General features: G+C 33.2%; 1 protein-coding gene across 5 annotated transcripts in view; it reads right to left on the bottom strand.

Moving 5' to 3' along the window:
- Positions 1-25,176, bottom strand: part of Aplf (aprataxin and PNKP like factor) — a 173,927-nt gene that overhangs the window by 102,060 nt on the left and 46,691 nt on the right. For 4 of the 5 annotated variants that reach the window (XM_071601661.1, XM_071601662.1, XM_027934382.2 and 1 more), the window contains exons 2-4: positions 19,358-19,429; positions 3,776-3,948; positions 239-386 (exon numbers count right to left, since the gene is read on the bottom strand). In XM_071601661.1, coding sequence (XP_071457762.1) covers positions 239-386; positions 3,776-3,894 — 267 coding nt within the window. In that variant the 5' untranslated portion in view covers positions 3,895-3,948; positions 19,358-19,429. The remainder of the gene's footprint in view (positions 1-238; positions 387-3,775; positions 3,949-19,357; positions 19,430-25,176) is intronic. The other variant, XM_071601660.1, reaches the window with a different exon arrangement.

Here is a 25,176-nt window from a genome sequence, read left to right as displayed (position 1 = left end):
AACACTACCATAAAAATATTCATCTACAACTGTGGATTGCATTAAATTTCTTCCAGAAATTCATCATATCTATCAGTAGAAATGTCATTATAGTGTGACATTCTCTAAAGCTTAATATAACAGCAAAACAAATCAATGCTAGCAAGACTGTTAGAATAAGCCTAATTTTAGTTGTCTTTTGTCTCCTCAAAATAACTTAAAGAACATATTATGAGTGATGCTATTTGAAATTTCTTACCACACTATTAGTGGTAGTAGTCTGGGTCTTGGCTAGTTCTGTGCTTCTTTCTAGCTGTGAGGTGCCAGTTGTCTTATCAGGCAAACTAGTCACAGGAGATTTTGGTGCTTCATTCAATATATTATCTTCCTCAAGCATTTGGCTATTTCTATAAAATAAAATAGAAATTTGTTTATTAATCATTAAAAACACTTCTGCCAGAGACCATGTCATTGTTGTGCTCCTTTTCTCAAATTTAGCAAAAATTTAAAAAAAAAAAGATTATAATATAATAGAATAAAATACATAGAATATGTTCTTTATCTTCTGCCATCCATATTGCCATGAAATAAATCATTCTTTCCAAATCATGGGCCTTAAAACCATAGTGATTTATGAAATGTGTGCCAATCATCTCTCTCCAGGCTTAAGAGCTATTTATTTATTCTTTGTATTTTCCCAGATAAAAGTTAAGATCACCACCCTGTATCTACAGAGATAATGTAAACTTTAAGACCATCATCTAAGCTAGATAGGTTCCTAGAAAAATAATTAATAAAATCTTGAATTTGGGTTTACACAACTGCTACCAGAATTCTGGCCAGTATCACCACCTGTGAAATCTCCTCAAACTTATAGTACAACTAGAAGCTAAATGTCCTTACACAGGAGTACCCACAGTCACATGGGGAACATACTCACTGAACTACTTAATTCATATTCTCTGCAAAGTGTATTAGGATCATCCACAGTTGTTGAGTTATTATTTAAAAAGCATATTGTATGCTTCAATTTAAAGGATATCATAAAATAAAGCTACATGTACAGAAATCATATCAGCAGTTGACAGGGACTGGAGGTAGAGTGAAGGGACTAACAAGAAGCAAAATGGACCTTTTGGGAGAACAAGAGTGTTATCTTTTTGCAGTGGTACTTAACATGACTATATATATTTGCCAAAGTGCACTGAATTGTACATTTTAAAAGAGTCGATTCTGCATGTAAACTATGCACCAATAAATGTGAACTCCAAAAAAATGAAGATGGAAGATTTTATAAATGTGTCTAGCTGAGAAGAATCCAATTAATAATTGGCTTGTTTTGTTTGTTTTAGTATTTCTTACGCAAAGAATAATCTTTAAAAGCAGACTTGCTTTTTTTTTTGGTACCAGGGATGATTGAATCCAGGGGAACTTAACACTGAGTCACATCACATCCACAGCCCTTTTTTTTTTTTTTTAATTTTTTATTTTGAGACAGGGCCTCACTAATTTGCTGAGGCTGGCTTTGAAATTGTGATCCTCCTGCTCAGCCTCCCGAGTTGCTGGGATTACAGGCATGCACCACTGTACCTGGACAGGAATCATATTCAATGGCAGAAACAATATTCTACTCTATGAATATTCTGCATTTGAAATCAATTCAACAGCTGATAGACATATGGGTTTTTACCCACTTTTTGATTATTATGCATAATGTTGCTATGAACATCCATGTAAAGTCTTTGAATAGACTTGTTTTCAATTCTTTTAGTTACAAACCTAGAACAGGTTATTCTGTGTTTAAAATGCTGAGGAACTATCAAAAATATGTTCCAAGGAAGATGTACCATTTTGCAATCCCATCACAATATATGAGTTCCTAGTTTTTCCACATTCTTAACATTTGTTAATATCTTTTTGAGTAAGGCCTTCCTAGTAGATATGAAGTAGTATCTCACTGTGGTTTTAATTGAATTACCCTATAACTCATGATATTGAACATCTTTTCATGTTCTTATTTAAAAATATTGTTCAAATCAGATATGCATTTTTATATTGGGTTGTCTTTGTGTTGTTGAATTATAAAAAAATTAGCTATTCTGAGTATAAATAAATTGTGAGACATGATTTACAGTTATTTCCTCTCATTCGTTTGGTGCCTTTTTACTTTCTTGATGGTGTCCTTAGAAACAGAAGTTTTTAAATATGATGAAGTCCAATTATCTACTTTTTCCTTACAAGCTTGTGCTTTTTGGTATTATATCTAAGACGCCAAGGCTGCAAAGATTTATATCTATGTTTTTCCTAGGACTTATATAGTGTTAGCTCTTGTATTTAGGTCATAGTGTATCATTCTTTTTACTTATTTCTGGATTTGGTTTGTAAATATTTTGTTATGAGAAATGTTGGTCTTTAGTTCTTGCTTTATTTCTTTGTAAAGTCTTGTTTGATTTTGGTATGAGAATTAGGGAAGCTCCAAAAAGCAAGTTAGGAAGTGTGTAATCTATTTTGGGGGGAAAAAAAAAAAAGATGTAATATTGTCATTGTTTCTGCCTTGTAAGTTTAACAGGATTTGCTAGTGATATTCCTTGTGGGAAATCCTTAAATTAACAATTTAATTTTTTTAATGGTCTAGGATTTATCAGAATTTTTTTCCTTCCTGTATCCATTTTGGTAAGTTTTATTTTTCAAGAAATATATCAATTCATTTAAATGGCCAAGTTTATTGACACAGTTTTGAATATTTCTTTGCTTTTCTTTTAAGGTCTGCAGTATTAATAATGATACTCTTCTATTCCTGATATGGATAATTTGGGTTTTCTCACTTAATAAGCCCTACTAAGAGTTTACCAATTTTATTAATTTTTTAAATAACTCACTTATGATTTTGGTGGTCTTCTTTTTGTCTATTTTCTATTGCATTGACTTTCAATCTTGTATAGTTCACTTTTTTTTTCCTACTTACTTTGGGATTAATTTGCTCCTTCTATCTTTTTAAAGTATAAGTTTTATATCTTTCTTGTCTAAGAACTAAACTGCATCTCACAAGTTTTTATACTGTTTCCAGTTATCACTGTTCAAAATGTTTTACGATTTCCTTTGTGACTTATTTCTTTGATCAGGAATTATTTAGAAATAAGCAAATTTTAAAATATGTGAAGATTTTTATATATCTTATTGTTATTGATTTCTGAGTTAAGATTGCAATTAAAGAATATACTCTGTATAATTTTGTTCATTTACTTCTACAGGTCTAAGTTTAGCTTATAAAGTTTAGCTTATAGAAGCTAAAATAAAATCATATAATCTTCCAATGACTGGCTCAAAAACACTAGTGTTTGAATTTTAACTTTATACCAGATTATCAGTATGTTTATTCTAATACCTCATTTCCCTATTCTGTATTTTCTGTTATTTTTATAAAAACAGATACAACTATGTCTAAAAGGTTAATACCTTAATAAACTTTAGAAAGCTAAAAAAACGAGGAAAATATAGTCAATTTCAAATTAACTATCCTGGTTACTACTGAATGGAAAATACATTCTGATTATAAAGGTGAAAGATACCACATATGGGATTAATCATTATTGAGGCATAATGAGTTCCTCAGTTTCTAAAGTCAAATATTTTCTAGAAATGCACATGCATACACACACACACACACACACACACACACATACACACACAAAATTATGTAGCTACTATAGCTCTAAATCAGAGCATAGAATGGCTTCTGCAATAACTGAGAATTACAACTATTATTACTAACTCTCATTTCACCATGCAGTCTTACCGCAATGTGCATTCCATGTCTGTTTCCGATTGTGTAGCAAAAACACGAAAAATGTACTTGTCAACTAACAAAGAAAAACTATCTCCAGGATTCAACCAGCGCCATAGATTTGTCTTCATTGGTAAGGGTTGGCTTTTCTCAGAAGACTGATAAAAACATGGATTTGTGTGTATCTATCAAAGAAAAAAAGAATACAGAGATTTTGTAACTTGAAACTACAATAGAAATACAACTAAATATGAAGTGACCGAGAATTTTGGTATCAAAACAACTTCATATCAATTTATACTTAAAAGTTTAATAAACTTGGCTCTCATAAGTTCCATGATAATTACTTTTACATAAGTAAGAAAAAGACTACCTCCCACTACTCCACAAATCAAATAAAAAAGGAAAGTTATGAATTAACTGATTAAAAACATCTTCTGTTTTTCTTAGCAGAGACAATTGGACATTGGGACAAGAAACATGAACATCTTAATTCAATTTAGAAATGAGAAACTATGCAAAGGGAAATTTTTATCAAATCTCTCAAGCAAGCAACACAGTTTTCTTTCTAGTTCCCTTGAAAAGGAATCTTATTTTGTTTGAATAAACTGTAATTATAAAGATTATCATCCATATTTAAGTCACAAGTAGTAAATATATCTCAGTTAAAACCATTACATAATCTACTATTTTAAATTATTTTTGCCACTGATTATCTCCATGTTAACAAAAATGAGACCTGACTCAACAACAACAAAAAATATGTTGAAAGGCACTTTTAAAATCTCAACTACAGTCAAGTTTAAATGGGCCATTTCCATAGGTCAGATAGCTTTCTGTCAACAATTTCATTGGGTTTTTAAAATAAATAAGTTTTAGTGTTGGACAAAGCAATCTAAAGTAATACAGATCTTTGATTTTGACAGATTTTTATACAGAGTAACTTCATCAATTTAAATGAGACTTTTTCTGGAGACATCAACAATCTCCAGTAGAGAAAAGTAATTACCACCCTAGGATTGGACATATGCTGAAGAACAACAAAAATACACATATAACTGAAGTTAGATGAATATAATCTACCTAATTCTGACAACTGTTTTATGAGAATTTGGTCACATGCCATTCCTATGTATATCTGCTATTAGAAACATTTTTACCCTTTAAATCTGTGTTTAAAACAGTAAAATAAAACTTGGAGATAAAAGATAGAGGTAAAAAATTAAAACAGAGGCAATACCAATTTGGGAGGCCATTATTTTATTGAGTCACTCTTATTATAAGAGTCATTTTTACAAAAATGTACACAAGACTGCATAAGATGCACTGTATTTCATGCAACACTGTATTCCTAAAGAGTCAGAAGTGGCTGATTTGTTAAAAATCAAGATATAATTTAAACTTAATATTTAAGAACCTTTCACTATGTTAATACTCATGCCTAATTTCTGTTGAAGTGGTCCTCTGCCTCATGGCAGATAGAGTTTTGGGGTGTAACAAGCACAGGACACATTAGCAGTTTCTGAGCTTATACACACTGCTGGACTTGAGAATTATTCCCTGTATACTCCTCACCCTATTAAGTGAAGCTCCCTTTCCTTTAGTATACCATGGTCAGCAGGGTTAGCAACTCTAGGTTCATGAAAGAAGCAGGAGTCTGAGCAGGAATGTACATAGCTTCTGTTTGAAACCTGCATCTTCTTTAAGTGAGCTTCTTTCTTATTATAGAGTAAACAACCATAATCTTAGTCATAACTATTATAAAAATTCAGATGAATCTCTAATAACATTAAATATTAACAAAGCCCTATGCATACAAAGAATAGGATATTAAATACAAAGGCATAAAGTTGTAGGAGTAGAAAAGGCAAAACACTTAAGAAAGGAAACTATATTTCTTTACAAAGTTATCACAAACCTGAAGACAAAGAAATATTAAGTTTGAATATATTCCTCAGCTAAAAGCATTTTATTTTTAAAATATAGGTAATTAACCATTAGGCAGTTAGTAAATCCCATGAAGAAAATGAACCAATGTTCTATGATCATCATTTCCTTTCTCTTAAACTAGAGATCCCAGAATTAAGAGGAAAAATGATATTCCAAGAAAGTATAATGTCTGATCCTTTAACTTAAACCTAAATCTATAATACTCACTGAGAGTCAGATAAAAAAAAAATCTGTCAAACTATTTATAATCCAACAAAAATGGCATCAAACATGAAGTCCAAAAGGCAGTTTTTAAAAAGTTATAAAGTAGGCAAATATTTAACAATATTAATAACCAAACAGGAAAAAGACAAACACATACACACACAAAAAAAGCCTGGAATAAAAACAAAGACATAAATACATATAAGACAAAACTTAAAATAATACTGTAAACACTTTATGCCAATAAATTAGTAAGGCTGAAGTTGAATCTTAAACTGACTAAAAATAATAAAAGTACATTTATGAGTATGCCTGAGTTATTTTAAAGTATTTCACTATGAAAGGAAAAGTAGATTGAATTGGATCTATAATATTTTAAAAACACAAAAATTAGGGTTGTGGATACAGATCAGAGATGAAGAACTTACCTAGCATGGGTGAGTTCATGGGTTTGACCACCAACACCACCAAAATTAAATAAAAATCTTGGGCTGGGGCTGGGAATCAGTGGTAGAGCACTCACCTAGCACATATGAGGCCCCAGGTTCGATCCTGAGAACCACATAAAAATAAATAATAATATAAAAGTATTGGGTCCAACTATAACTAAAAATAAATACCAAAGGGGAAAAAAAAAAAAAGCTTTCCAACCCCTCCCAAAACCAGAACCAAGTAGATTTAAAGATTTCACTGAATTTTCAAATTCTTTCTGAAGCCCAAAGAGATGAATGGATCCCCAATTCCTTCAATAAGAAGAATTTAACTTTGATCCTAAAAGCAGACAAGGGCAGACAAAATATTAGCAAACCCAAGCCCACTGTGAATAAAATATACAAGTTATCTATATGAGAGACATATTGTTGGTGCATGCATTTTAGCATATCTGAGAAATTTTAAATGCAAATTTAAATAGATTATGCTATGACTTACGAAGTGCTACAAAGGATACATTAACCCTGTCGAAATGGAACTAAAATATAAATCAATTTTCTATAGCTTTATCTTGGAGTTATCATTAAATATTAAAGAAAGACTGCTCAAAAAAGAGGCTTTATTATTTTCAGTGCTTTTTTTCCCTTAAATTTTAATAATATGAATTAAGGAAAAGCTAGTATAGAATTTTACAAATATTTTACAGTATATTCAGAACTAGGGAGAAAAACAATCATGACTCAGGAATTTTGTGAAAGAAAAAACACAATCACCTAAAGGCATATGTTCTGAGGATCAACATCAAAAGGCCAAAAAAAAATGTAATTTATATACAGTTATAAAACTACTGCCTAAGCTATTCAAGAATCAAAATGAGTAAGATTTTATTAAAATTAAATAAAACACTGACAGCTATGAATTCACCCTGAAAATATAACCAACCACTGGTAATACAGTAATTTACAGAGAACACCATCAGTTTGCCTTTATAATGCATTTTCTCCCTGCTGATATTAGACAGCAGATTAAATTTAAATGACATAAAAAAGCTAATATCATCTCCTCATGAGCTAACATCATCTCATGCACTATTTCCAAGAACTGCTGGAAAGCCAAAAAAAATTTTAAAGGAGAAATACCACAGAGGAAAAAAAAAAAAAGGAGAAATTCTTCCAATTTAAAAGTTTGAACTAGTAATTGCCTTTATTGCATGCAACAGCATTGTCAAAACTATTTCTTATTTGGTAGAGAATTTGGATATTCAAATTAAAGGAAAGTAAAAATGCATTTTATCATTTAAACATACATTCATACAACATATAGAATGTATCGTCATAATAAAAAATATTTGCTATATGCAGTTATACAATGTTTTTTCTTTTTTATTTTTTTAAATAAATGATAGTGGAATGCATCACAATTCTTGTTACACATATAAAGCACAATTTTTCATATCTCTGGTTGTATTTAAAGTATGGTCTCGTGTCTTCATACATGTACTTTGGATAATGATGTCCATCACATTCCATCATCCTTGCTAACTGCCTGTCCCCTTCCTTGCCCTCCCACCCCACTGCCCTATTTAGAGTTCATCTATTCTGCCCATGCGCCCCCCTCCATACCCCACTATAAGTCAGTCACCTTATATCAGAGAAAACGTTCGGCATTTGGTTTTTTGGGATTGGCTAACTCCACTTAGCATTATCTTCTCCAATGCCATCCATTTACTTACAAATGCCGTGATTTTATTCTCTTTTATTGAGTAATATTCCATCGTGTATATACGCCATGTTCATCTACTGAAGGACATCTAGGTTGGTCCCACAGTTTAGCTATTATGAATTTACAAAGTTTTTTTTAATTGTTGATAGAGCCTTATTTTTATTTATTTATTTATATGAGATGCTGAAAATTAAACCCAGTGCCTCACAGATGCCAGGCAAGTGCGCTACCGCTGAGCCACAGCCCCTGCCCCTACAAAGTTTTAACTAAAACTTCCTTCAACATTTTATTACAGTTGCATATATAATATGCCTTAGATGGTCAAAGTATTTATGACTGATTAGGGAACAGAGAATAAATAAGATATAACACATATAAGATATAACACAGATAAAATGAATAAAGGATTCGTGGCTTGTTAATCTTGTTTTCATTATTTGTAAGATCTTAAAACTTCTATTAACAATTAGTCAGTTTTAGACTTCCTGTAAATTTCTCTATATTGCACTTTGCAAGGTTAGCTATAAAAATAAACAATCTATTTCAAGGTGATATTTTACTGAAACCAAATTAATATTATATTAAGCATTACATACAACAAAGGATCTATAAGAACATTGCCAAAGCTAAATGCAAATTTCCTTCAAGTAAAATAAAGTGAATACAAAATTCTTGAAAAAAAAAAAAACCTCGAAATTTAATATTTTTTTCTAAAACAGCACTCAAATTCTAGTACTAAACTTGTACATTTCCTTAAAAATGAATATTTTTTTATGTCTTCCAATGTTTGGTAAGTTGGCATCACTATTCTTTATACTTTTATGTTATAAATGTTTATACTTTTATGTTATAAATGTTCCATAATAACTTTTTAAAGACATAATACTTATCCAAAAAAGTACTCAGTATAAAATCTTCCTTTCATTAACATGAATTATAGAAGAGTGAATATAAACCATGTAGAAAGTCAGCGTTAAGATATGGATCTTTCACTTGAGAAGCAGCTGTATTATTAGCCATAATTGCTATTTTGAAAAAAGTAAATCTAAACTAGTAATAAATTCTATCAGAAAAGGCAAAATATAAATTAAGAAATTCCTATATTCCTTCCCTTAGTGGGCTTTATTAACAACAAACAACTTTATGTTAAGCAGGACAGTTCATTACAAGGATGTTAGAAATTGGGGATTGGAAAACAACACACTTTTAAAAAATCCATAATGTCCCCAACTCCCAGAAATGTCATACATAGTTCTTACTACAGCACTTATTATGCATTAAATAATATTAATCAAGTACTACTATGTGGTAGGTATTATGCTAAATAGGTATTATGCTAAATATTAGGAATCCAAAGATTAGTCAGAATTCCTATAATAAAGGAGCTTATTATCCAGAAAGTTTCATCTAAGATAAGATAGCTGAACAGGAATCAAGGGATGAATAATTGATGGTAATTAATGGAGCTATCAAGGGATACTGACTACAACTATTAACGCTTTTTCTGAAATACTAAGACAATGCAGAATGAGATATAACTTTTTTAAAATTATGTACTCAGGTTAAGATAGGGTAAATTCAGCTCTATTCAAACATTTTCGCTAGACAAACCAGAGGGAGCACAGGATTGGACATCTGCGCCTCCGCCAGAGCAGTACTAACTCCAGAGATGGGAGTTCAAATCATTCCCTCAGGGGTAAAAGGGCCTCTTCCCCAAGGAACAGTAGGCTTATTATTGGGTCGCAGTTCTTCTACACTAAAAGGACTTATCATAAGTCCTGGGGTAATTGATCCCGATTATGAAGGTGAAATAAAAATTATAGCCAGTTCTCCAAGGGGTATATCAGTAATTTCACCAGGAGATAGAATAGCACAGTTATTAATAATACCCAGCCTACATGATAAATTTTCCAGCCGTACTATAGAAAGAGGTTCCAGGGGATTAGGCTCCACAGGTGTAGATTGGGCTATGCTTTCTTTAAATTTAGATTCTTGCCCAATGCTAAAACTAAATATTCAAGAACATGAATTTAATGGTCTACTGGATACAGGTGCAGACCTTAGCATTATCTCTCAAGAATGGCCAAAACATTGGCCTTTACAACAAGCCACTCAAACGCTTCGAGGCCTAGGAGTGGCAACTAATCCCCATAGAAGTGCAATGGTATTAAATTGGAAGGATCCTGAAGGATGTGAAGGAACTATACAGCCATATGTATTGGATAATCTTCCTATAAATTTATGGGGACGAGATGTTCTAGATCAATTAGGTCTAACATTAACAAATAACATCAATTCAAATGCACCCACTATGGTTAGACAAGGTTTTAAGAAAGAAAAAGGATTAGGAGAACAAGGACAAGGTATGGTGGCACCAATACAAATAGATCAAAAAACAGATAGACATGGATTGGGTTTTTAGGAGGGGTCACTGAGACAATAAATATTACTTGGAAATCAGAAAGGCCAGTATGGGTTCCTCAGTGGCCCCCGACTAAAGAAAAGACACAAACAGCCCATGACCTGGTCAAACAACAATTAGCGGAGGGACATATACAACCTTCCATATCTCCCCATAATACTCCCATTTTTGTCATCAAAAAGAAATCTGGTAAATGGAGATTATTGCAAGATTTAAGAGCCATTAATAATGAGATGGTTATTATGGGACCTGCTCAATCAGGGATTCCCCAATTGTCTGCTTTGCCAAAAACCTGGTATGTTTTAGTTATAGATATTAAAGATTGTTTTTTTTCAATTCCAATTCATCCTGGATAATCCACGTTTTGCATTTACTATCCCTGTGCTGAATCATGAAGGTCCCGATCAGGGATATGAATGGAAAGTACTCCCTCAAGGGATAGCTAACAGCCCAACTATGTGTCAAAATTATGTTAACAAAGCAATCCAGCCACTTAGAAATCAAAATCCTGAACTACAAATATTTCACTATATGGACAATGTATTATTGGCACACAAAGATAAAAACACATTGCTAGAATGTTATGCCACACTTACAAACTTATTTAAAAATTATAATCTAGAGATAGCAATAGATAAAGTACAATTAAATTTTCCAATTAACTATTTAGGAGTTCTATTATCCTCGACCATGGTCTGTCCACCAAAAATTCAAATACGAGTAGATCAACTCAAATCACTTAATGACTTTCAAAAGTTATTAGAAGACATAAATTGGATAAGGCCTTATCTAGGCATACCAACAGGAGAGTTGGGACCTTTATTTGATATCCTAAAAGGTCCATCAGATCCAAATTCACCCCACATATTAACGCCTGAAGCAAGAAAGGCATTAAAAATCATTGAAACATATATGGAAAATATGTATTTGGATAGAATTGATATAAGTTTGCCTTTATTATTTATTGTACTACCAACAAAAAATATTCCTACAGGAGTATTTTGGCAAGAAGGTCCATTATTATGGATACATTTATCTTATTCTCCTAACACTATTCTTACTAGGTATCCTGAGGCTGTAGGACAATTAATACTCAAAGGAATAAAAGCAGCAAAGGGAGGGAGTGTTTGGAATTTCTCCCAATAAAATTATTACTCCATATACAATGGATCAAATTGATGAGTTAGCTAATGAGTTAAATACTTGGGCAATAATCATGTGCAAATCTAATGTTTCATTTGACAACCACTTACCATCTAATCCTTTGTCGTCTTTTTGGTCTTCACACCCTGTAGTTTTTCCAAAAATGACAAGAAAAACACCTATCATGAATGCTCCAAATATATTCACTGATGGGTCAAATAATGGTACATCAGCAGTAGTTACCCTTGATCAAACCTTTACATTTTTAGTACCCAAACAATCAGCTCAAAAGGTAGAGCTTAATGCAGTATTACAAGCTTTTGTGATGTTTAAAGATTCTATATTTAATTTATTTTCCGATAGTCAGTATATAGTTAATGCTATAGTATCCCTTGAAGATGCTGGTAGGATTTCCCCTTCCTCTACTCTTTTCTCTTTGTTTTCCACTCTACAAAGTCTAATATGGGAAAGAAAAGATCCATTATTTATAGGACATATCAGGGCACATACAGGATTACCTGGAGCCCTTAGTTTGGGCAATGATTTAGCAGATAAAACTACACATGACATACATATTTTTTCTACACTAGAAGAAGCTACAAATTTTTATAAATCCTTCCATGTCAATGCAAATACTTTAAAAAAGAGTTTTAAAATAACTAAGGAACAAGCTAGACAAATAATAAAACAATGTCAAAATTGTGTGACCTTTTTACCACAAGTTAATCTTGGAGTCAATCCTAGAGGACTGATACCTAACCATATTTGGCAGATGGATGTCACACACTTGCCAGAATTTGGAAAATTAAAATATTTGCATGTTACAGTTGATACTTCTTCCGGATTTTTGATGGGCTCCCTTCATGCCGGAGAAAAATCTAAAGATATTATAGCTCATTGCTTACAAAATTTTGCCACTGTGGGCATTCCAAAACAGTTAAAAACAGATAATGGCCCTGGCTATACTTCTACCTCTTTTAAACAATTTTGCTCATCATTTGGCATTACTCATATAACAGGAATCCCATACAATCCACAGGGACAAGGCATAGTCGAAAGAATTCATCAAACTATTAAAATGTACTTACTAAAGCAAAAAGAAGGAATTGGGAAGGGGTATATATCCCCCAAAGATAAACTTAAAATAACCCTTTTTACTCTAAACTTTTTAAATTTGGATTCATCAGGGCTTAGTGCTGCGGAAAGGCACGTGTCCAAAAAAATGTACATAAGCCCAAGGTACTTTGGAAGGATATTCTAACAGGACAATGGAAAGGTCCTGACCCAGTGATTGTCTGGAGTCCGGGGGGGTCTGTTTGTGTGTTTCCACAGGGAGAACAGCAGCCAATTTGGATTCCAGAGAGACTAACTAAAGCGATTTCTACAGACCAAAAAGAAGATGATTTGGCTCAAATCCATAACAGCTGATATCCAGAACTCCAGTTTGGCTATCCTTACATCTGCGACAGTGGTTCTTCCACACCAGGAGGCTAATGAATAATGAACACCATTAAGGCCTATATCAAATGTAAGAAACCTTGGATTTTGCTTGTGGGAATACCTTCAGACCCATATGCAAGTTTCAGGAAAAAGGATGGGATATCAAAAGTATAGTCAAACCCAAGTGGTAACCAGGATGGTTTTTTTAATATCTATTTTATTATTGCCCTTTCCCACATCATGAAGTTTTGTTTTGTTTTTTGAGCTCATACAGACCTAGGTTAATGTTTTTCTGATCAGTTTTATTTTTTGACTGTGGAGTTTTTGAGCATTGCAATGGAGATTTCACCTGTAAAAAGCTACAAGGCCTTTACTATTATGTGTTGTATGTATTGTGTTATGTGTGCACACTTGTGTTTTGTGTTGCATGTCTGTATGTGCATATGTCCATATATCATATATGAAGAGCGCTCATGAAAAAATGGATCCAATTTTTTTTTTATTATTCACGTGATTTAAATGGTTTAATTTAAATTGGGTAAACAGCTGTTGAAGACTTTTTTAAAATGTGAACAAAAAAGGTTAACAGATCTGTTTGTTTACTTTCACCTTTCCTTTTCATTATATCTAATTCTATTCAGGATACTAAATTGTTTAGAAAATTGCTTTTTTTTTAGTGCCTGCTGGAATGTTACATAATTTTTTTTAGCCATCACTGCCAGAATTCCTATCTTCATCCTAGTGCCGGTGAAGACAAAGATAAAACCAAACTACAGCTTCTGCGATAGCTATCACAACAAACTGTATAAACTGACGCATCAATGAATAATGTAACTCAACAATTGATGCTCAAACTAGGAGTCAATTTACTTGGAAGGAAAAGGACATATTAATGGATTCCTCTGCTTTGAACTGCTTGCAGAACTTGCCTGGACTATGTATCACTTGTATGCATTGTGAACTATCTGTTGGTGCAGTGAATTGTAGTAGTGCCAGGATATCTTCGCTGATGATGTCATTGGTGGTACAATTTTTCCAAAAGGGGCTGTCAATTGGCTTGGTGTCATGGGGTTTTGTATCCTCCCCTTTCTGCTTGTAGCAGGTTGTTCATGGTGTTTGTGTAAAAACCACTATCCACAAGTGTGGCTAAATTCTGGGCCGGTAGTCAATGACGGGTAAGATCCAATTGCAATGGTACCAACCTAAGACAGGAGGCTGACGCCTTGAGGTCAGTTCATCTGATGACGGGTGAGGACCATATGTAGTATTGGACAACCTAAGACAGGCATGGTCCCTAAGCCACATACTTGGTGTTTCATTAAACAAAAGGGGGGAGATGTTGAGAGCCACGGCTAGGTCAAGATGGTGCCTGGCATTTTGCCAGAAGGAGCGGTTCCTGCTGCCTTGCATGCCCACTATTTTTGAGCTCTCGGGGAGTTCCTAGAGAGTTCGCGTGGGTTGGGCGCTCTCAGACTTCCTAGAGAGTTTGCATGGGTGGAGTTCACCGGTTGAGTTCCAGTTGAGTGCTCGGAGAGCCCCGAAGTTCCGGTGGAGCTCTCGGGGAGTTCCTGGAGAGTTCGCTGTGGGTGGCATGCGGCATGGGTTCTAAAAATAAATTTCGTTCCTGCTTGAATCTTCAAGTGGCTCTTGATTTGTGCCCAGCCAGACTGCGGCACTATGTGGTAGGTATTATGCTAAATAGGTATTATGCTAAATATTAGGAATCCAAAGATTAGTCAGAATTCCTATAATAAAGGAGCTTATTATCCAGAAAGTTTCATCTAAGATAAGATAGCTGAACAGGAATCAAGTGATGAATAATTGATGGTAATTAATGCAGCTATCAAGGGATACTGACTACAAATATTAATGCTTTTTCTGAAATACTAAGACAATGCAGAATGAGATACAACTTTTTTAAAATTATGTACTCAGGTTAAGATAGGGTAAATTCAGCTCTATTAAAACATTTTCCCAGTATGAGAATTAAAAAGATACTTTTCAGTCTAGAAGACACTGACAAATTTTTAGACATATATAACCTACTCAAATTGAAAAGGAAGATATAGAAACCCTAAACAAATCAATATATTAATGAAATTAAAACAGCAATTAAAAGTCTTCCACCAAATAAAAGTCCAGAACCAGATGAATTCTCAGCTGACTTCTAACAGACCTTTAAAGAAGAACTAACATTAATCTTTCTCAAATTAATCCATGAAATTGAAAAGGAGGAAACACTCCCAAACATATTCTATGAATCCAGTATAATCCTGATGTCAAAAATCAGACAAAAGTCACATCAAGGAAAGAAAACTACAGACCAATACTCCTGATGACCACAGATGCAAAAAATTCTTTTTTTTTTATTAGTTGCTCAAGACAATACAATTGATCTTGACATATCATACATTTGATTCAAATGGGGTGTGAATTCTTATTTTTCCACGTGTACAGATTTTAGGATAACATTGGTTATACAGCCACATTTATACATACAGAAATACTCGTATCTGTTGTATTCTGCTGCCCTTCCTACCCCCCCTCCCCTCCGGTCCCCTCCCATCACCTCTCTCTAAAAATTCTTAATATTAACAAACCACACTCAAAAACACATGGAGAAGATAATATACCTATATATATGATTCCTAGTACTTAGTGTAATACCTACAACATAGTAGTACTTAATTAATATTATTTAATGCAGAATAAGTGCTGTAGTAAGAACTATATATGACATTTCCAGGAATTGGGGACATTATGGATTTTTTTTTAACTGTGTTGTTTTCCAGTCCCCAATTTCTAACATCCTTGTAATGAACTGCCCTGCTTAAAGTTTTTTGTTGTTAATAAAGCTCACTAAGGGAAGGAATATAGGAAATATAGAATGATCAAATAGGTTTCATCCTAGGGATGCAAGGTTGGTTCAACATATGCAAATAAATAAATGTAACTCACCACTTAAATAAAATTGAGGACAAGAAACATATGATTATCTCAACAGACGCAGAAAAGGCCCTTGATAAAAATCCAGGCTTCATTCATGTTAAAAACACTAAAGAAACTAGGGATAAAAGAAACTTACCTCAGCATTATGAAGGTTATACATGACAAACTCAAAGTCAACATTATAGTGAACACAGAAAAACTGAAAGCTTTCCTTTAAAATCAGGAACAAGACAAAGATGTCCATTCCCACCACTTCTACTCTATTTAGCTCTTTAAACTCTAGCCGCAGCAACCAAGCAAGAGAAGTAAATTAAAGGGATACAAACAGGAAAAGAAGAATTCAAAATATCTGTTTGCTGATGACTTGATCTCATATATATAGAAGACCCAAAACCTCTACCAGAAGACTTCTAAATCTGATAAATGAGTTCAGCAAAGTAGCAGAATACAAGATCAACACTTATAAATCAATAGTTTTCCTATATTCCAATATTGATTCCACTGAGAAAGAAACTAGGGAAACCACTCCATTCAGAATAACTTCAAAAAAATAAAATAAAATACTTGGGAATTAATCTAACCAAGCAGGTGAAACATCTCCATAATGAAAATCATAGAACATAGAAGAAGGAAACTGAAGACAACTTAGAAGATGCAAAGAAATCCCATGTTCTTGGATAGGCAGAATTAATGTTATAAAAATGGCCATTCTACTAAAAGCAATTGATTTAATGTAATCCCCATCAAAATACAATGACATTCTTCACAGAACTAGAAAAAAAAAGTACTAAAATTCATTTGGAATAATAAGATCCATAATAGCCAAAGCAGTCCTCAGCAAGAAGAGCCATCACAATACCTGACCTTGAATTATACTACAGAACTACAGGAAAAAAACAAACATGATATTGGATCAAAATAGATATGAAAACCAATGGAACAGAATAGAAGATGCAGAGACAAACCCACATATTTACAGCCATCTGATACTTGACAAAGGTGCCAAAAATATATGTTGCAGAAAAGAACCTTCTTAACAAATGGTGCTGGGAAAACTGGATATCATTATGTAGAAGAAGAAATTAGATCATTATCTCTCACCCTGAACAAAAATTAAAATGGATCAAAGTCTTAGAAATTGGACCCAAACTTTGCAACTGCTAGAATAAAACATAGGGTCAACATTTCACCACACTGGTGTGTGAAGTGACTTCCTTAACAAGTCCCGTAAGGCTCAAGAAAAAAAAAAAAGAATCAATAAGTGGGATGCCATCAAATTAAAAAGATTCTACACAGCAAAAGTAATGACTAAGAGTTTAAGAGACTCTACAGAAAGATCTTTACCAGCTGGTCCTCCGACCAGGGATTAATATCCAGAATATATAAAGAACTCAAAAAATTCAATGCCAAAAAACAAATAACCCAATCAATAAATGGTCAAAAAAACTAACAGACATTTCTCAAAAGATGAAACACAAATGGCCAACAAATATATGAAAAAATGTTCGACATCTCTAGCAATTAGGGAAATGCAAATCTAAATGACAATTATCAAGACTATAAATTTTAATAAATGCTGGTAAGAATGTGCGTAACGGTTCACTCATACATTGTTGGTAGAACTACAAATTAGTACAACTACTCTGGATAGCAGTATGGAGATTTCTTTAAAAACTAGGAATGGAACCACCATATGACTATCCTTCTTAATGGTTTTTATCCCAAAGATCTAATATCATCATACTACTGTGATACATATACTTCAATGTTTATAGCAGCACAATTCATATTAGCCAAATTAAAGAATCAGAACAGATGTCCATCAATAGATGCATGGATTAAGAAAATGTGATACACACACACACACACACACACACACACACACACACAATCAAGTTTTAGTCAGCCATAAAGAATGTCATTATAGCATTTGCCAGTAGATGGAAAGAAATGAAGAGCATGATACTAAGTGAAATAAGCCAGATTCAGAAAATCAAGGATTGGATATTTTCTCTCATATGCGAAGTGAGGGCAAGATAAGGGAAGGTGGGAGGGTTGAGTATCATAAAGATATAGATAAGATCAGTGGGGTAGAAGGAGGATCAAGAGGGAGGGAGGACAGATGGAAAAAGGGAGAAAATGAGGAATTAATTTAACAAAGTCACATCATATGCATATATAAACATATCACAGGGAATTTCACCTTTATGTATATGTAGAAAGCACCAATAAAAAATAAATAAGGGAAAGGAAGATCAATAGAGTAGAAGAAGGAGAATGAGGAGAGGGAAGAGAGGAAGGAAAGGTAGAGAACAGGTACTGAAATAAGGTAAATCAAATTCCATGCATATATGATTTTGTCACAATGTACCCCCAATACTATATATAGCTACAATGCTCTAAATTTAAAAAAAAAAAAAGATACTTTTCAAATTTAGAAACAGTTCAATACAAGAATAAAAGAAAGTAACACTTGTGTAAAAAGAAATACCTAGTGAAACAACAAGCAGTTGTACATAAAAGATGAAAATACAAACTGGTTTTAAAATATAAATTAATTAAATTCCATAATAATGATTTTATCATCACACACCTCATCCAAAATAAATGGACCCTCATACAAATAATACTTCATTCTCCTACACAACAGATTCTACAAATGAAAGAGAATAATCACATAATATACTCTCAGAATTGCTGACCCTGCAAATCATTGGGGCTTAAACTATAAAGTAAATAATTAAAATTAGAGCCCTCAATAGAGAATTCCAAATAAAAATTATTTTTAAAATCTCAGGGGACTAGGGATGTAGTTCAAAGGAGGAGCATTTGCCTAGCACGAGAAAGGCCTTAAATTCAAGACCCAGCAAAAAAAAAAAAAAAAAAAAAACAACAACAAAAAAAAAACTTGAGGTTGAATAAGTTCAAAGTTTTAGAAATATCCAACTCTATATAAAGTATAGAAATTTCTTAAAATATAACCCTGTGACACTATACAACTCCTACCCCAAAAAACCAACCATTACATAGTTACAGGCTTTCTTATACAATCTTATTTGAAATATGCAGTTATGAACAAGAGCATAATATATAAATGAACTGGCAGTCACTTTTTCATTAAATTCTAACCATACAAATGTAGGTTTGTCCTATGAGAAAAATCATAGTTTAACAATTTAGATCTTAATCTCCCAAGGATCTTCTGGCAATTAGAAGGACATATTCTGACATTAATTCCCTATTTCCATAACCTCAGAAAATAAATATTTCTAATCAGGCACTGAAAGGGTGAGAGACAAAATAATAAAATAAATAATGAATGACATATTTACCGGTTTGATTCGAAGCTGACCACCCACTACCTCAAGAATGGCATGTCTTCTGGATACTCTCTTGTCAGTTATCTACAGGAGAAAAAATAAAAGTCCAAATACAGCTACATGCTTCAGAAAACACAAAACAATTAAGCAATTAAAACCCTTGGCAATGCTTCTGAAATCAGTAGGCTAGCTAGGAAATATATCATTCACCAAACAACTTTAAATTGAAATGATTATCCTCATTTAACAGATAACAAAACAACTCAGAAATTAAGAGACCTGCCCAAAGACACGGAAGAGTAAATGATGGAGACTAAGATCAGCTTGGAATCTAAAAGATCCCAGAACTTTACATGATAGTTCTGTTCATGATGGTCACCTAGTAGGGAATCTTACCAACAAAATTAATAAAATGAGAACAAAATGTATATAATATGTACTCATTAGGAATCATTTCAAATACAACAAATATATATTATGTTATAATGACAAAAATTTTAAGAGGCAGTTTAGTAAATGGTATAACTAAAGGCTATGGGGTCAGAGGAATATACAGATTAGGCAGACCTGTATTTAAGATCTGGGGCCATCATAGTAGTTAAGAAAACAGGTAGGCAATAGTGAGACTAGTAAAATCCAAGTATTTACAGTGAAGAAGAAATTAACATCTTCATTTTTTTAAAAAAAAGCATAATTATATATTTATATTTATATCTAAACAGGAAATATATATATATATTTCCTGTTTAGATCCAATAATGTTCTAAATGTGCTTACAATCACTTCTGCATACTCAAGTTCAAATATTGTTTGAACTTTAAATGCTAAAAATGATAATCATTCCCACTTCACTGTAAACTCAATAATTAAGACTACTCTTTTTATTATTTGAGATTGATACATAATTAAAACATTTTAAACCCCAACTTCACTTAACACCATAATTATCTCGCTCATCTCTTAGTTACCTTACTATCTAGCACTGAAACTCTGGCATTATCCACAGCAGGACCAAAATTACCTTTAAAAGCAGACTATTACAACAATGCATAATTACAATTAAATCCATTATCTCTGCAAGACCTTGCAAAATGTGAAAATGCCAGGAATTAGTACTCATTTTTTCAAAACCAGATAGCAATTCCATACTTAAGGCTATGATGTTATACAAGTATTAATGAAGTATCATAACAGAATGAGTATCACATAATGAATTTTCCACAAAACCAAAGTTAATTTTTAAAATACTTTCTACAATAAAATTTATTAAAGATATCCCATTTAAAATATATGTAGTATTAGCCCCAATGGCTATTTCAGAGAAGTAGATATAAACTAATAGTCTATATTAACTTTCAAATAAAAAAGGACATAAATTAAAAGATTCCTTGATCTCATCATATCCAATGCATTACTATGCCAAAAATAATAGCAATTATTTATCAAGACCAAGACACTATTCTATACTTATCATGTATCATCTTTTTTAGTGTTCACAAAAATTATGGAGAAGGTATTATTGTCTTCATTGTATAGGTGAGAAAATGGAAAGGCAGAGATATTAAGCAACTACTCACCCTCAATATCATTACATAAAACTATTTATATCCTCAATATCATTACATAAAATAAAATCTCATTTTTAAAAACAATTTACACAGTTTATTGTCTAAACTGGAACATAGTAAAGAACTGGAAATAAGGGGATAATGGCTACTTAATCACCAAATAGATATACTGGTAAGATGCAGGCTCTAAATAAAGCTCCAAGAGAACTTCAGGCTTCCATTTGATTCTGCTTATTCTAATATCATACCCAAAGATGTCATCCAAATTCCTAATTCCCTTTTCATGTCATATAATAAAATAAAGCTTAGGAGTCAGAGCATTGACAATGGAGAATAATGTCTGATGTTGGTCTGCAAGTGAAAAGAGAAAGAATATTAAAAGCAAAGAAATCCAAGGACTCAAAAAGAATATACTAGGCCGGGCACAGTGGCATATGCGTGTAACCCCAGTGCTCAGGAGGTGGAAACAGGAGAATCGAGAGCTCAAAGCCAGTATTAGCAATTTAGCAAGGTGCTAAGCAACTCAGTGAGATCCTGTCTCTAATAAAATACAAAATAGGGCTAGGAATGTGGCTCAGTGGTTAAGCACCCCTGAGTTCAATCCCTGGTACCCCCCCACCAAAAAAAAAAGAGTACACTGCCTAGAGGCCACTTAGGGTAGGAACAAATGTCATTACAAACTTCAAAATACACTGACAGTATACCCAAGTTTACTTACTGATTAACCAAAAAATCACCACACTTAAAAATTTCAGCTGAAAACCAAACATGTCATATTTTAGGAAGGCATAAAAATAGTTGAAATTTAGGCATTTTAGCTCCTGTAGAATAAGTATAGACACCTAAACTCTAATCATACCACACACCATCCAAGAAGTAAAAAAAAAAAAAAAAATCAACAAATAGAGCAAATGATACTATTGTATTCCATATCTAAAGCATAACTGGGAAATCCTTTAATTTACATCTAAGAGGGGAAAAGAAATATTAAATCTAGATCAGGCTATAGATCTTATGATGTAGCAGAAAAAATCAGGTGGCAACTGGGAGGAAGAATGAGATAAGGAAGTGGAGAACTAGGGATCCAGGAACAGAGATAATATCTCTCCCAGAAAAAGTAAGTCACATCTCAAGTGGGGAATACTGAAAACACATCTCAAACCTAGTATTTCAGAGGCCCAGCTACTGGGGAACCCCAAAAAAGAAGGTGGAATATGTTGAACCAGATATAGCAAACTCAGAAAGAGAAACATCTCAGGAAGAAGGGGGGACTCCTGGAAGAAAGAATACATCCAATTACACAGATCTTGACTTTTAATACCATTCCCCCACTTAGAGAAACCAGAACTCTTTGGCAAAATGATTGATTCCATATCTGGGTGTAGAGGACCACAAACAAGTTAAGATGATGTTAATTAAGTTAAGCTGTGTATAATTATTAAGATGAAGTAACACCAGCGAGCCATTAAGATGATAGAGATTCCTTAATGACTGACTGCTGTATCTAATGATGTTAAGCTGTGTATAATTATTAAGATGATGAGGATTGCTGTAACTGGATGATGCTAAATTGAAACAAGCTGTGTATTCAGTGATGTATATATACCCCTGCAGTCCTACAATAAACGGCTCCCACTCCTGCTGTATCAATCTTCACAAGTTGCTCATCACCCCCCCCCCACCCCCCACCTCGGTTAGTTTGCTGCAGCCAGACTGCGGCATCTGGGGAAAGAAGAAAGTATAATATGGACCTTGAGCACATGTCAACAGGACAGACACAGCAGTGTGAAAAGACTCTCACTGAACAAATTTGGAACAATTTAGCCATCAAAATGACTAATGATAGTAATAGATTATGACACATTAACAAACTGAAGAAATGGCATGGGACAGGGAAGTAAAGCTTTGTCTTTATAAAAGAATGTCAGATAAAGTAGAAGAAATCATAGAACACAAAAATCACTATATGTTAACTACCAGTCTCAGGTCATCATCCTACAAACTGCTTACAAAAGAAATGGTATCTTTACTGTAACATCTGACAGACACCACCAGACCTAAGTGGTTACACTTATTACATCACTGATCTGTGAAGTAAAGGACCATATAAGGAGTGAATCAGAGAGAAAATATAGAAAGTAAAAGATCACTTCAATAAAGAGATAGATTTTGAAAGAAAAACCAAGAAGAAATCCTAAAAAGGGAGGAATCAGTAACTAAATTTAAAATTCAGTTGAAAGTATCAACAGACTAGATCACCTGAAGACTGAGTTTTAGGCAATAAAAACAAAGTATATAATCCTGAAAACAAAGTTGACCATGGACAAAAGATGTTAAGAGACCATGAACAGAACTTCCAAGAAATATGGGATAACTTAAAAAGCACAAATTTAAGATTTATCAGAGGCAGGCGCAGTGATGCACACCTGTAATCCCAGCAGCTCAGGAGGCTGAGGTAGGAGGATCATGAGTTCAAACCAGCCCCAGCAACTTAGTGAGGCCCTAAGCAATTCAGTGAGACCATATCTCTAAATAAAATATTCAAAAGAGCTGGGGATGTGGCTCAGTGGCTAAATGTCTCTGGGTTTAATCCCCAGTACCAAACAAACAAAAGAAGATTTATTGGAATCGATGAAGGCTCAGAGATACAAACAAAAGGACTGCACAATCTATTCAATGAAATAGTATCAGAAAATTTCCCAAACCTAAGAACAAAATGGAAAATAAAATACAGGAGGCTTACAGGACCCCAAATATACAAAATGACAACAGATCCACACCAAGACTAATTATTTTAAAAATGCGTAACATTCAGAATAAGGATAGAATTTAAAGACTGCCATAAAAAACAACAGATAACATATAGAGGGAAACCAATCCAGATGTCAGCTGATCTCTCAACCCAGACCCTCAAAGCTATTAAGTCTTGGAATAATATATACAAGCTCAGAAAGAAAATGGATGCCAGCCAAGTATACTATACTCAAGCAATATTAAGCTTCAGAATTGATAATGAAATAAAAACCTTCCATGATAAACAAAAGTTAAAAGAATTCAGAACTAAAAAATCTGCACTACAAAACAGACTCAATAAGATACTTCATGAAGAAGAAACAAAAAATAAAAGTGAAAACCAGCAAAGAGAAGAACTACCCTACAAGACTAATCAATCAAAGGAAAAACTAATTCAAATTAAAAACTAGAAATAAATCAAAATGACAAGGAATAAAAATTGTTATGGGGGCGGGGGGGCTGGGGTTGTGGCTCAGCAGTAGAGCACTCGCCTAACAAATGCAAGCCACATGATCCTCAGCACCACACAAAAATAAATAAATAAGGGGCTGGGGTTATAGCACTTAACTAGCACATGTGAGGCCCTGGGTTCAATCCTCAGCACCATATAAAGATAAATAAATAAAATAAAGATATTGTATCTATCTATAGCTACAAAAAATATTTTTAAATAAATAAATAAAGGTATTGTGTCCAACTACAACAAAAAAAAAATTTTTAAATTGTATCTCAATGATAACATTGACTTTAAATGACCTAAACTTATGAATCAAAAGACATAGAATGGCAGATTGGATTAAAAAATGAGACCCGGGCTGAGGATGTGGCTCAAACGGTAGCGCGCTCGCCTGGCATGCGTGCGGCCGGGGTTCGATCCTCAGCACCACATACAAACAAAGATGTTGTGTCTGCCAAATACTAAAAAATAAATATTAAAAAAAAAAATGAGACCCAACAATAGGCTGTCTCCAAGAGACTCATATGCAAAGACATCCACAAACTGAAGGTAAAAGGATGGGAAAAAACATATCATTCACATAGATCTCTAAACAAGCAGGGATTTCCATCCTCATATCACATAAAGTGGACACCAAGCCAAAGTCAATCAGAAGAAACAAAGAAGGACATTTCATACTGCTTGAGGGAATTATACATCAAAAAGACATAACAATCATAATTATTATGCCCCCAATAGAGCATCTATGTACATCAAACAAACCCTTCTCAATTTCATGAAGCAAACAGATCACAACACAATAATACTGGGTGACTTTACCATACCTCTATCACCACTGGATAGATCCTCCAAACAAAAACTAAACAAAGAAGCTAGAGAACTAAAAAATACAATAATAATAATTTAGACTTAACAAACATATAGAATATTTCATCCATCAATGACTGAATACACTTTTTTCTCAACAGCACATGGATCCTTCTCTAAAACAGACTATATCTTAGGCCACAAAG

Source organism: Marmota flaviventris, chromosome 14, assembly GCF_047511675.1.
Source record: "Marmota flaviventris isolate mMarFla1 chromosome 14, mMarFla1.hap1, whole genome shotgun sequence".
NCBI lineage: Eukaryota > Metazoa > Chordata > Mammalia > Rodentia > Sciuridae > Marmota > Marmota flaviventris.
The sequence above is the reverse complement of the archived record's forward strand: the minus strand, read 5'-3'. Positions and strand labels throughout refer to the sequence as shown.